Consider the following 14,006-nt stretch of genomic DNA (forward strand, 5'->3'; position numbering starts at 1 on the left):
CGTTCGATCACTGAAATTCATTAGTCGCTTCATTGATTGCAAAACTTCTTTGGCCAAACAAATGCAATAGCAGGTAATTTCCCCCCAATTTCGGCGAAGTCAAACGCTTACTTTACTTTACGTGTTAAAACGACATTGCCTCTGTACAAGTCTAGGACCCGGAAGTGTACGTCTTTTCCCTTGTAAAATAACATTGCGTTATATTGCAATAGTTATTTTTCATTGCAATATAACGCAATAAAAAAAGGAAAACTTATTGCATTTTAACGCAATAGTATTGCGTTTTTTTTTTTTTTTTTTTTTTTTTTTGCATTAACTATTGCAAAGTATTGCATTATAACGCACTCTTAAATATTTCCCCACTGTCCCCTGGGGGGCTCCGTACTGACTTGTACAGGTATAGATCAAAGTATTGGTGGGAAGAGGTTGTAAATTATTTTGGTCAGATTTTTTACATCACCAAAATAAATAAATGAATAAACCACTCATCTGTACTGGTACTAGGGCTGTACAATAAAAGGAAATTAAATTACAATTATTACACTCAGCGATAGAATTGACACACGCAAACGCAGGCGCACACCCACACACACACACACCCCCGCGCGCGCACACACGCACACACACACCCACACACACACGCACGCAAACACACGCATGTGCGCGCGCACACTATATAAAACATTTTTTACAATGTCTAATGCTATAGTTGGTATACGTGAGTTCAAAATTTGAGCAGTCTATTGAAATTGTTTATTAAATGTTAATATGGTTCTATGGCAATTTATAGGTGTATAGCGAGGAAACTCCAATGAACGTTTACTTCATACAAGGAAACCACACATTTGCACCTTTTTTTTTTTTTAAGTTTGAAATAAGTACTTTTATAAACCATGCAATCCGAAAGTGACTTCCATAATTAGTTTCAAAGAATAGGATTTTCTTAATAGTGTTTACATTTAAATATTTTGTGTTGCCCCATAAAAATATAGTTTGAATAATGAATTCAATTATTATTAAAATAATTGTGATTACTATTGTTTTTCCTCATAATCAAACAGCCCTAACTGGTACAACTCTTAACGGTGACTAAGTTAGTGACTCAGATAGTTTTCCTGGCAGATAATGTGTGAGAGTGCAGTAAGCATCCAGTAGCATCTCTGTTCATACCCAGGTTTATGCTTCTCAAAGTGTGAGGCTTCACCAAAATACGTATTAATACTGAATACCCATCTGAAGGGACTGAGCTTCTCTTCTTTGGCAGACAAACCACAGTCATTCAAAACCTTTGGCCAAGACTGCTGAAACTTCCTCAGAAGTAATTTAATATCCAGTAAAAGCAAACACATATGCATGAGTCATACCTGTAATGTCACTATCTATGCTGTCCACAGACATGAGCTTTTCATTTTCCAAAAAACTGGAGTTGCTGCCACTGAAATGGTCACTGTCCACTGCTTCACTTGGCACATTCTTTTTCGCAGTAGTGGCTTGCGGGGATGGCACCTGAAGTACATGATATTGGTAATATTAGAAACTATTAAGCCTTGCTGATACAGTCCATAGGCATCCATTAAATTTGCAGTTCAGCCTATCTATGTCCATCAATATGCGCAATGATGGCTTTAAATGAAATATCTAGTTACGAGCGACAACCATAATTTTTTAATTTCAATCTTGATAGGAAATTAATCTTTGCTAGACATGAAAATGTCACTATGCGTTACTCAACATTTTTTGAGAAATTCCCAAAATACCTTTGTATCTGCAGGATCCTTGTCTCCGAACTGAGCAAATGTTAGGAGGCCTGTTGAAATATCTGACAAAGAAGGAATTCACATCACAGGATGTTTAGTCTTGTGCAAAAGACTGATCGACTTGAACACAAACAGCATCCAATTGTCATTACAAAAAATTGTGTTTTTGATGAATAACAATGTGCAAATAATACTCAACAATTGGGGGAATTTTATAAACAGGGCTATTTGTACCTGTGGGAAGTTCTGTGTGCCTGCCCTGGAGTGAGCCCATTTGAGTGGGAAGAAGACCCAGGAGGGAGCCTTGGTTTCTGGATACACTTTCATCCATGTTAATCTTAACCAGCATTTTTGATAGACGATGTTCAGCAATAAATTCATCTGCATTGTCCCTAAATAAATAGTAATAACAAATAAATACATTTATTAAAACAAATGTGCAAAACACATACACCGGCTCAGCACTAAAGGTTGAAGTCTTTCATGAATGCGAAAATGAGCATGCTGACTGGGAATAGTGATTAAAGTAGGAATAACATTTAACATGAGGATGAACAATTCCGAAAATGGATTATCCAACTAAAGTGCTCATTCTTGAGTAACAGTTGTAACAAATACAACTAAACTATTTGCTTGTGGACGAAGGAAAAAGTGCTTTACAATACATGACAAGAAAGGGGGCCCAAACACTAATGCAAAAACCTAATGAATGAATTTATTCATAGTCTTTGAAAAACTACAGACCATAATGTTGCTGATTACTGACAAACTATGGCATCATTGAATAGCAAAGCAGACCCCAAGACTATGCATGCCTACCATTTATAAAAATCAACATAATTGCTTGTGTCTACTACTTGCAAATTCTCATCTTTCAATGAGGAATCCAATTTACACTGCTGTATATTTTTGTTGCACATCACACAGCCTACAAGCATCAGGCGTGCGAAGAAGAAAGATGGCAGAGTGACAAGACATGCAAATAGCGTTGCATCCTTGAAGGAGGTGATTCCTCGCGCAAAGGCAACAGTAGTCAGAAAAAGGACTACAATCACCTCAAAAAACTAGTTAGCATTTCTTTTGAATGTCATGGGGTCACAAACATGACACCCTGGTGTAAAAGCCAAGTCCTTACGGAAAAGTTACTGCAAGGCCTCAATACATTATGAACTCAGTCAGAATTTTACTCACATGTCATCTTGAAAGCTGAGGGCAAACTTGGGCTGCTTGTCTACAGATGACAGTGAGTTTGCCTCCTTGAGCTCGCTTTCCTCAAGGTATGAGGCAGCGCCACCATCTCTGAAAAAGGTGAGAATACAGCAACCTCGTTAAGATTAGCATCACATTTTAAAAGAGGCACTAGTTCTATTAAAATGTAGTATTAGAGAGCGTAGGTAAATATAGGCCAATGTGGAATAGAAATAGTTAATTTAGGGAAGGGAAAACACAGCAATACACATTCTTACTCACTTAAATTGCTTGTACGTGCTTTTGTAAGAATACCACTTTGTTCGGAATAACACACAAGCCTATGTGATGATTCTGAAGATGATGCATAGTTGCTGGTCACATCTGTCCCAAGGAGAGGTATGCTCACCTGTTCTCAGACTGAGGTCTAATTTTAGCCACTGTAGAAGCAGCCACAGGCAATCCAGGGCCTGAACCCAGTGTTAAATTTCCCAGAGTAGCACAGCCAACGGTGCTGTCCATAGATTTGCAAAGGAAACTGGGAAAGGCTTCATCTTCTAATTTGTAAAAACTCTCTGCCATTTATTTGAACAATCGGGGTCGTCGCCCAGTTCTGCTTGAGGGCAACTCAAATCGAGACCATCTGGAATACTTAGAAAACATTAAAGAGGGAATGTTAATATTTCATTAGAGAATCACCATCAATTAACTCTGCAAAGTAGTGTGAGTATACTAAAGTGGTAAATAAGCAGCGCTTTGACATAACATTACAATCAAATGCTAAAAATATACAATACGTGTCAATTATCAGGAATTTGCATAGCTCACTGATGTACCCAAACTTGGCAATGAACTAGAAATTTAGGCAATGAGCTAACTTGTAAGGCTAGCTCGTGGCTAAAAACAAACGGGTTTGATGAGCTCACCAAACATTTCTCGCAACAGGTTAAGTGGAGTTGTTTTACACAAAACACGACTTCGGTCCAACTAACGAAAAGAAAGTTAAAAGGAACCGTTACTTGTAATCCCCCCTCAAGATCAAATCAGAACGTTACAGTGTCAACCATTGTACATTTAAGACTCACTCAACTCAGTAGCGTTCAATTGCGAACGAGAAGAGTAACGTGCGAAGTGAAATTCCTGTTTGGATACTCGAGCAGGAACTGCGTGAGCAACAACTTCATAACACTTTGGCACACACTTTGCAGGTTCCTCGCTACAAAATGTCGCAATTCGACAAAACAACACAAGTTGCACGGCAGAACGCAGCGCCTGAACTCCACAGGAAGCCCGCCAGAACGTCATTCTCTTGAGGGTGGGACTTAAGTTTTTATAATCATTTGATTGGATAATCACTCAAAATCTCCGTATTCACAATTGGACGAAAAATGTGCCACTTACAGTTGACAAAACATGTCTGGGACCGCTGATGCAAATTATCCATACAATATATTTTTAATGCCTTTTTCCTTTAAAACGTTAGTTACATGTTTCCAAAGACAGTTTTCCTGTTTTATTGTTTTTTTTAACATTTGTTGTCTTTCTTTTGTTGTGACTATTTTATTTAATAATGACAATGTATATGAATGGTTTCATTTTTAACCGAATTTGTGACAGTTATATTACCCGTTTAAAGGTTCAATAAATGTATCTATCAGATGGACTTTATCCTTCCCGATATATACGACATAAAATTAGTAGCATTATATCGTGATGTACGGCACATATTATTCTGTCAAGCAGATATTTTATAACGTCATTTGTTCTACTAAACAGCTGCAGACAAGACTCGTCGAGACAGCTGCTTGCACAGTGCACACTGAAAAGCAACAATTCATGTACGTGCCATCTACTGGAGCCTGGCAGGAATGAAATGAAGAGGTGTCTTTCTCTAAAATATTAGTTTTCAAAGCAAAATGATATGCACTATTCTTCTGTCTCTTCCCATCATAGGTTGTTGATTACAGCAGGATTGCTGAATGATGCTGAATGCGATCCTTTACACTTTTTTAAAAAAAATAATTCAATATCAATTACATAAACTCTACGATTTATGTCTCAAGCAACTTTAAAAAAACACATTCATTAATCTACTTGGACACTTTCTTTCCTCAGGTATTACTTTAGATTACCAACTACTTGTACTATACAAATTATATTCTTTATTATTTGTGGAATACTGATAAATGCTGTTGCTAAGTAACAATGACATTTTAGGATAGTATGATGTATGTACAACTACATACATCACAACCAGTAAGATGCAATGGAGATGACATCAGAGCAATCTTGAAAATGTGTTAATGAGTGCTGTCATCTAACAAGATACAAGGGACATCATTGTGGAATAATTGCCACTGTATACATTACTAAAGCCATCGATCTGCCGCATCAATGTACTTTAACCACTCCAACGTATAACTGTCTTTTGTGTCTCACTTTATTAAAATATTGTACCTTATAAATAGCTTTATTTTTGTTGTTTTAGTAATCGTCCAAACAAATGAGAAACATCGAAATTAAGGATTATAGAGTTACTTAGTAAGGTTCAACTAAGACACAGATAAGGTGCTTGCAGGTGTTTGTTTTGCAAGAAGTATATTTTATTTGAAAATAGTGGATAATTTATTTATTTATGTGGTACTGTTCATTTGTTAATTTTAAAGTTTTATTGGGCTGGGGAGGTAAATTGAGACTCTGCTCAAGTCCACCTGTGTGTTTCAAAAACAAGCATATAAGAATATCTAAACAAAAATACACACAGTTTGAATCACATCCAGGAAATATGACAAATTATTAACTTTTTCCCATAGAGGAACTGATCCACGTGGCACTGACAGGCGCTGTATGATGCAGATAATAGATAACATCCCCTATTTGGTGGCCTGATATATGAAACATTGAGGATTTTTTTTTAACAAGGACTACGTCCTTTGATGGTCAAGAGAGCGACAGCAACTCAAGAGTACGTAGGAGAAAATGTTATGATCTGATGAAGCCAAGGTTGATTTTTTAGGCAACGATTCGAAAAATCAGTTTGGTGCAAAAACATTATTGTGCATAGAAGAACATAACACCTACCACAAAGCATAGCAGTGACTACTTCACGTTTTGGGCTGTGATTGTAGCTAGGATGGAATGTCTTGACCTCAACACTTGTGGGTCAGCTTGGGTGCGCTGTTCATGCCAGAGTGACAGACCTAACTACGTAGGTTGACTTAGTGGCGACAAATGCTGCTTGAAAAATGGGATGCCATCCTACGGCAGAGTGTGACCAGCCAGTGGAGGAAGTGCCAGGTTGGCTGTGTCTGCTTCTTTGAGACTCTCCTTAGGCCTCATATTGTTAAAAGAATAAATCCGGGGTGACTTACATTTTTTGAGCTGAGCGCTAGAGTACTTCTTGGGCAGCCTACTGATTAATGCAAAGCATTACCACTTCGATACACACTTCTGAAATAACAAATTTGCTCAAATTACCTATAATAATTACTGTTATTGTAATAATGAATTATATGCATTTATGTGAAGACATTGACCATGTTAATGATTTCTCACAATAAGGAAACATGAATTTCCATATGCAATACTTTTCTATATAAAAATGCGTGCTGAAGTGGGTTGAGCACAGATGTATTCAGTATCCTTACACAAATGAATGAATGTAATTAAAATAGTGTGTACTAATATAATATATGATATAATAATAGTGTATGTAAAAAGTATTAGTGTGATAGTGTATAGTCTGTGCACAGACAGTCAGCAAACTGCAGCCCAAGTGAATTTGCAATTTAATGACAATATTTTGTTAGTTTTAAACTAATGCAACTTATGTTGGTCTCTTCTCCATCATAAAAATGGCATTAGAAATTCTTAAAATTTCTGATTCATTACATCAAGCAGCAGGTTACAGTAAAACTAAATCTGAGTCCAACCTAAACTTGGTCACATTTTGTACTTGAAGTGTGTGCATTCATTCATTCTTATCTTACAGTTGGCTCAGAGAAAAAGCTTTGGATGTAGCATTGCTGGTAGCTTAGCTCTTGTATGGCAATTTGACATGAGACGACAACAGTGTTTAGCATTTATTGTCATGGATATATATACAAGAAAGGATATAGGGCAAAAATACAAATCTCAATTTGAAGCATTTGTGAGACCCATCGCTCCTACCACATTGTGCCTTATTTGTACCTTATATGCAATAGACAAGCAGCATTATTGCCCGTCCGACTCTGATAAGGACACCAATGATATTGAGGAAAGTCCGCATGAAACGGACTGTTGCTGAGGCTGATTGTGCTCAGCATCACAGTGCTCTATGAGTGAGGGAGGAGGCAGCAGGTGACCATGGCCGGTTCCAGCTCTGGGAGGATCCAGAGGGGGAAAGAAATACCTGAAGTCACAACAAATCACAAAAGACAAAGACAAGAATGGAAAATGGACAAACAGAAGTAAATAGAAAATGGCATTAAAAGAAAAGGAAATTAAATACTGTGTAAGAATGGCCAAAGTTACGGTAGAGAGAGCCAAAGAATTTCTCTTGTCATTTTAGACCAGAATAACCACAAAATTAGGCATGCTGAGACACAAAATCTTTCATGCAGAATGACACCAAATAGCAAAACGACCGAGGCATTAGTAAAATGCAGGATGATGCATCTCTAGGAGTGGAAACATTCACTTTTAAATCCGGCACAACACACAGCATATTCTTTTCAACGGACACAAAAAATGAGAGAAGTGGGATTCACATTATATAATTAAAACATTGCACGTTAGATTTTTATACATGTAAAAAAACATGCACACATGAGATAAGGACAAAAGCACTGGTTATTGGTGTAAGAGGTTGTAAGAATGAAGTTTATTAGATTTAAAGCAGTATTATAAGCAAACTCATCAGATAAACTTAAATATGTTGCATGTGATCCCAAATACTGTATCCTGAGAGGATACATCTAAAGTGGGCATTCCTGACAATCTACATTTTAAAACAAGAGTTTGGTTTCAAAAATTCTAAATTCAACCATATTTTCTGCTGCTAGCACAGAAGTTGTTGATAAGGCATGTGGACAAGATGTCAGCAAAGAGTTTGGCTTGAGGAGACAATTGAAATGTTTCAGACATATTTATTTGAGCATAACATTTTAAAATCTGGATTTTGCGGGGTTGCGACACTCCCTAAACTAAGGTATTTATCATTGAATCAATGTTCTATGTTCGCCCATGACACACTATGTGTTTTTTTTGTTTGAAATAATAGGCACAACTTAGATTAACAGGTTTATTCAGTTTATATTGAATGGTGGTTAGACTCAGTACACTGCAAAATAGAAGCATGGGATTATTAACAAGCATCAGTACAAAAGAAAAAAAAAAAACTAAAAAAAATATTTCAACAAAAACATATAACACCTAGTTGGACATCTTGAATGCCAACAACCTTTATGCTGGAAAGCCACAACAGCCAAGCTCTTTGCATGAGTTGCAGTTTGGCTCCAGGACTTTGTCAGTGAGCGGTCAGAGTCCCAGACAGTGTGAGGCATACCGGGTTGTCAGTTCGGACTGGCTCAGGTTGGGATGGGTGAGTGGTGTCAGGCAAGCCACACCACCTACCTTCCGGCGGAAATTCCATTGAGTGCATTCTGGGAGGTCTGAGCAGAGGAGCCCACCACAGTTCTCATGGCTGTGGGCTGACCAGATGAACCAGTTAGTGGGCTGCCGTCTCCCTTCAGGATGCCAGTGCACTTCCAGTTGTCCATGTAGTTGGCTGTGGAAGGACATGAAGTTAACAGGAGTCCAGAAATCACCTTTTCCATACTGAAAGGAATGTTCAGTCTAGCCTTGTGGCACCTTCATCTGGCTCTGTATTACAAATTCACCAACAACGGACATTTTTTAATACATAAAATCTGCCAGCAGCCTAAAACACTGTCAAAATTCTCTATATAAAACTGTCCAACCATGTCAGTGAATGTGTTCGGAAGTTGCCAACATGTAGCACCCGGAGAAAAACTCCACACACAAAGGCCGGAGCCGGAATCTATCCCACGACCTCTCCACTGTGATGCCATCGTGCAAACCAGCCGCCCACCGGCCATTTCTCATGTCTAAAAGTATATAGCGTTACTGTTTTTATATATTATTTTTATTGCTAACACAGACAGTCATGAACATTATCATCATGTAAAATGCAAACCAAAATGATTGTACAGGTTCAATCAGAGATTTAAAAAAAACTGCAAACATTAGGTTCCCAAAATAAGAAGACCTTGAAACTCAAGTACCAGACACAACATAACACAGGGACTATAGACTGCTATCGTATGTGCTGCTTTGCATGAGGATGCAACTAAAAGAGGCAGTGGCTCTCATTTCATGCATGTCAGTCCGGAGTCCAAATGGTTCTTAAGTGCCCAGAAGCAGTTTTCCAACAGTTTCAATGAGTGACCATCTACTTCAACACGCTTAGCCAGCCACACGCCGAGTGATTTCGCCAAACCAGACAGAAATACGGTCAGCGACAGATGCTTGCGTGCCTACTGACTTCCTGCAACACTGTGGCCTTCTTGTTTCAAAACAATATTTTTGAAGCATTGTAGAATCACAAATAATATTGGCACATTTGTCAAGTAAAAAGCAGCTGGACTATATTTCCGCAAAAAGAAAATACAAATATGAAATCGGTGAGATAAAAGGAGAGGCTGCTGGAGAAAATCGCCTCATTTATTGACAGCACAAATGTTCGTGAATGCATTTCGACGGAAGAAAGACTGTTCATTATACTTCACTTTTTAGCCAGTTACGTGAGATGATTTTTGAAAACTAATATATGCAGACATTGGTATGGCTAACAGTAGGTTTTGTTTTGAAAGATTAAGTGCTATGACGTTGTATTTGGATTGACCGTAAGACCCGTGCTGTTGCAATGGCATTCACTCACGATTCAACATTTTCCAAATGAATTGCAGATAGTGGGCAACTCATGAAAACTAGTTGCAGAACGCCACGCTTGGCGACTGAATTGGTCAGTGGCGTTACGACACGTCGCTTGGAGCATTGCTTGCTTAAGTAGAGACGGCACTAAAAAGACAGAAGGGCTGTGTTCAACAGGCGCTCACCTTTCCATAGACGCACGCAGCCATCATCCCCAGAAGAGGCCAGCAATGTGCTGGTGATGTTCCAGCTTACACGCCACACTTGAGAGTTGTGGTTGTCAAACTGCGCAACAATCTGCACCTCAAACTTGGTGGGTCCTGTAGAGGCGCTCTCCTTCCTGGTAGAAGATGCACAACAAGTAAGTGCTCATTGCAATGTTGCAATGGATATCTGAGACTCACACACGAATACGTCAATTTTAAAAGACAAAAGAAAAGACTGAATTAGTCACCTTAAAGGGACAAGCTTAAAGATTCGGACATCTTTTGTTGCAATGGCGAGGACATGGAAAGATCGTCCCAGGTTTGGAGCAAATGCAATGTCATGTACTGCATCTGCGATGGTCATCAGAGTCTCAGCTTTGGCATATTTTCTTTTCCACATTGGGAGGAACAAAATGTTGTGTTAATTAAGTTTGTAGTTAGTAAGATTTGAGTATGCTGGAAATTGAGCAAAATCTTACCTTGTGTTTTCATTGTACTCATAGATCTGGACTTTGCCGCCATACGTCACGTTGCTGTCGTCACTCCCTACTGCAAACATTGGTGGGTGGGCCCGGGAGCTGGTTGGGAGTGATACGGACATGATTTAATAGAACCACATTTAATAAATAAATAATATAAAGCTGCCTTATATAATAATGTTAGACATTGCTTTATCGGTCAAACCAAAGTGGCATAACAACTGCAGACAGTGGTAATGGGTCAAGTCTAACCAAAACAAAAACACGCACCATGCCGCAAATGTAGAGTTGTGACGGTATATGAGACGCATCCATACTTTTTCTTGACTATACTAATAAAAGATCCACTCGCATAGTCACATTACAGAAATGTTAATCAGAAATATTGGTTCATCTCACATCCTTTGTGAGTGAGCGAATTACCGGTATGTGTTTGTTAAAGAAATTTAAGTTTTGTCTTTCCATCTGTTAGTTTTGTCTGTTTTGTTTGTTTAGTTTTCTCATTTTATCAAGTTTCAAACTATAACTATGCTTACAGGTGTGGTAAATTTCGTTAATATCCAATTCTCCCTTATTGCATATGCATTCTTATCTTGCTGGCCTTTAACTGAACTATTTGACAGCCTCCTATGGGTGCCAGGTACGGGCCCCCTCGCAGATGCGACTCCTCGACGCCAGATCCCTTTTCTGTAAACACCTTCCTTGGGGTGTTGATGACCCCTGTTCAAATCCCTGACCCTTCGTAGATAATGTTGAGACCCGATGCCTCACAAGGCTATAACTTATGTATTAGGGAGGTCCAACACAAGGCTTGGTATTCCCAAAGTAACAATACCGTCATGGCCATAAAATAAGTTGTAGATGTTAAACCTTGTGAAAATACACTACACAGGTCAAATGAAGTTCAAAGTGAACATGCTCCCTTTTGCGGTTAGACTAAGCAGAAGTGTAAACCAAAAGGTGTCTTGTAAGCTAAAACCGTTAGAATAGGCAGGAAGAATGTGGGCGAGTGTGATGGAGTCAAATGTCAAGTTTTCCATTCTGTATGAATTGCATATTCAAATTGCTTATGCTATGATGCAAATAAAAGCCATGTGGGGAGCAGGAAGCTCCAGATTCTCCTCTGACTGCAGGGGTCTGAACAAAACATACCCATGTTAATTTCATATCTATCTCATTTAAAATAATCAGCAAAATGGCTTTAAAGGAAGAATACTGTCATTTGATGCATCAACCAAAGATCCATAATGCAAGGTGTCAGCATTTAGTAATAACACTTTACACTCAGTTGCATTCCCAAATATCTTGATTGACACTCAGATTGGGATTAAAACAGTCAACCCTGAAATGTGCGCATCACAGAAAAATATACAGTATACAGATCTTGGAGGGTGACAGAAATTTGTGTAAACTAGTCTCTGACATCAACAATAAAGTGTCAGATATGAAGCCGCTACACAATACCTTTAACGTTTAATAAAACTTCACTCTGACCTGGAGGGGTTCCAAGAAATGCAGCTGCAGCTGAGCTTGCAAGAGATTTCATGCTGCAGGGACCATTGACTCAGGTTCATGACATCTGGAGCCTCATAGATCCTCACCACTCCATCCGCTGAACACGTAGTCAGCATTAGGCCCATGTGTTTGGGAGCAAATTTCACATCAGTCACTGATGTTCTACTGTCCACAAGTGTGGTTCTTTTTATCTACAACAAAATAATGGGAGACATCTTAGGCTTATAACACACACATTATATCAGAAAACGGACAAGCTAAAACATTTCTTGAAATGTATACTTAGATATCAATAAATGTTGCCACTTTGCTTCCTGTTTATATACAGCTAAAATAAATATCTTTTTTTTTTTTTGCAAATAAATATTTTACACTATTATGTGAAATTCTCCCATTTCAATTCAAATTCACAATCACATAGAAGCAGATGGCATTTTTGGTTTGCTGGAGGGATAATTTCAGTTTGACTTTCATTTCATGAATTTGAGGAGAAATCAAATCATTTCATTTCAAAGTAAGCGTCAATCAATCGTCATTTTTTTTAGAGCTCAAAATGTTTGTAAAATATTGTGTTCTCTGAATCAGTTAATTAATGAAACACACTATAGTTGTTTTTATACACACACAAACATAAGCACACAGATAAAAAATAAAACTATTTGCGGTGTTGTCCTCAATTTAAATGTAAAAGGTTTTTGCGACGTGCCTTGTGTTTATCTGACAAGAAATCACTACAACAGATGTATCTGTTAATCCAGGCCCATACAGAATTATTTGCAACTGTGAATGTGTAATGCAGGAGTACAACAATATTCTGGCATTGTACTGACCCAGTGGTTCTGTCCTCTCTGTTTGTCATTTGACTCTCCTACAATCTCCTCCCAGACAGCCGCTGTTCTGTCAAAGGAGCATGAAGCAAAAACTTGTCCAAATTCCGGATGAGCCCACGTCACTCTCCACACGGATCCACTATGCGTCTGTGGGCAGAGAGAAGAACTTGTCAAATCTATCACCATTCGAAATGCATTGATCCACATAAAGTTGAGACTGCAGGAAATAAGGCGTAGTCAAGCATGCAAATTTCTTGTGACCATTTTGGAACTTCAACAACACATCGCTGGTTCATACCTTCCAGCTGGCAGTGCAGTGCCACTCTCCATTCTCACTTTTGTCCCACACCTGACAATTAAAAAAACATTGTCGTGACTATACATTTTGATTATATGACATTAATTTACGTGCGTTGTAAAACAGAGCGTTAACTTGTGTGTGAGTAAGTAGCATAGCCTAGCTTGTATGCTACATTAGCCAAACCATTTTCATGAAGCCACCCTACATTAAAACGCCAGAAATCGCAGAGCAAGAAAACGCTTTATCTACGTCGATGGACAATTTAGCAAATGCAACAAAGGAAGTTGAACAGTCCCCGCAACGTGTGGGAAATGTGGCTGCACTCAAGTGAGGCTACTCGGGCTAACATGAGTTAACTTACTTTGACACTTTGGTCACTGGAACAAGTCGCCATTCGCCGGCCATGAAAATCATACGACACATCGTGAATGAGATCTTTATGATCTGCTGCGATGCTGCGTGCAACAAACATGTTTTCAAATGCAGCTACAGGGCGGTCACAACACACTCCTCAAGCTAACAAGCCTGTCATGACGTTTGTGTTGGCGGGCAACGCAGTGACCACACTACCTGTGATTACTACTAATGACCACCAAGGGGCGCATTTGTCCTATTTTCTTACGACCCTTGTAACGAGAGGCGGAAAAATTGGACAAATGCGACCGTGGTTGAAGAACTTTCAAGTCGCTTTATAAAGTTTGACTTGGGCATAAAATCAAGATACATTGAGAGGTTTGAACAGTGACGTCATTTCAACCACACCACAGACTCTTTTACACCGGTTTCTTTTTTTT

General features: G+C 38.6%; 2 protein-coding genes across 3 annotated transcripts in view; both read right to left on the bottom strand.

The window, feature by feature from the left end:
- The window catches only part of cep192 (centrosomal protein 192), a 32,073-nt gene extending 27,853 nt beyond the window's left edge, over positions 1-4,220 (bottom strand). Inside the window, exons 1-6 of one of the 2 annotated variants that reach the window (XM_088307638.1) lie at positions 4,036-4,220; positions 3,355-3,596; positions 2,949-3,056; positions 1,992-2,149; positions 1,758-1,819; positions 1,365-1,506 (exon numbers count right to left, since the gene is read on the bottom strand). In XM_088307638.1, the coding sequence (XP_088163764.1) occupies positions 1,365-1,506; positions 1,758-1,819; positions 1,992-2,149; positions 2,949-3,056; positions 3,355-3,527 (643 nt within the window). In that variant the 5' untranslated portion in view covers positions 3,528-3,596; positions 4,036-4,220. Of the gene's footprint in view, positions 1-1,364; positions 1,507-1,757; positions 1,820-1,991; positions 2,150-2,948; positions 3,057-3,354; positions 3,597-4,030 lie in introns of both variants that reach the window. The other variant, XM_088307637.1, reaches the window with a different exon arrangement.
- Positions 4,221-7,065: 2,845 nt separating this feature from the next.
- seh1l (SEH1-like (S. cerevisiae)) lies at positions 7,066-13,944 on the bottom strand. The gene is made up of 9 exons (XM_088306697.1): positions 13,574-13,944; positions 13,210-13,260; positions 12,912-13,058; positions 12,061-12,272; positions 10,567-10,665; positions 10,336-10,476; positions 10,067-10,221; positions 8,562-8,715; positions 7,066-7,338 (listed from the first exon to the last, which is right to left on the bottom strand). Exons 1-9 carry the CDS (start codon positions 13,682-13,684, stop codon positions 7,161-7,163), a joined length of 1,248 nt encoding a protein of 415 aa, XP_088162823.1. The 5' UTR covers positions 13,685-13,944; the 3' UTR covers positions 7,066-7,160.
- Between the last annotated feature and the right edge of the window lie 62 nt (positions 13,945-14,006).

Source organism: Idiotropiscis lumnitzeri, chromosome 10 (assembly GCF_059441095.1).
Source record: "Idiotropiscis lumnitzeri isolate Australia: NSW breed Sydney's pygmy pipehorse chromosome 10, RoL_Ilum_1.0, whole genome shotgun sequence".
Taxonomy (NCBI): domain Eukaryota; kingdom Metazoa; phylum Chordata; class Actinopteri; order Syngnathiformes; family Syngnathidae; genus Idiotropiscis; species Idiotropiscis lumnitzeri.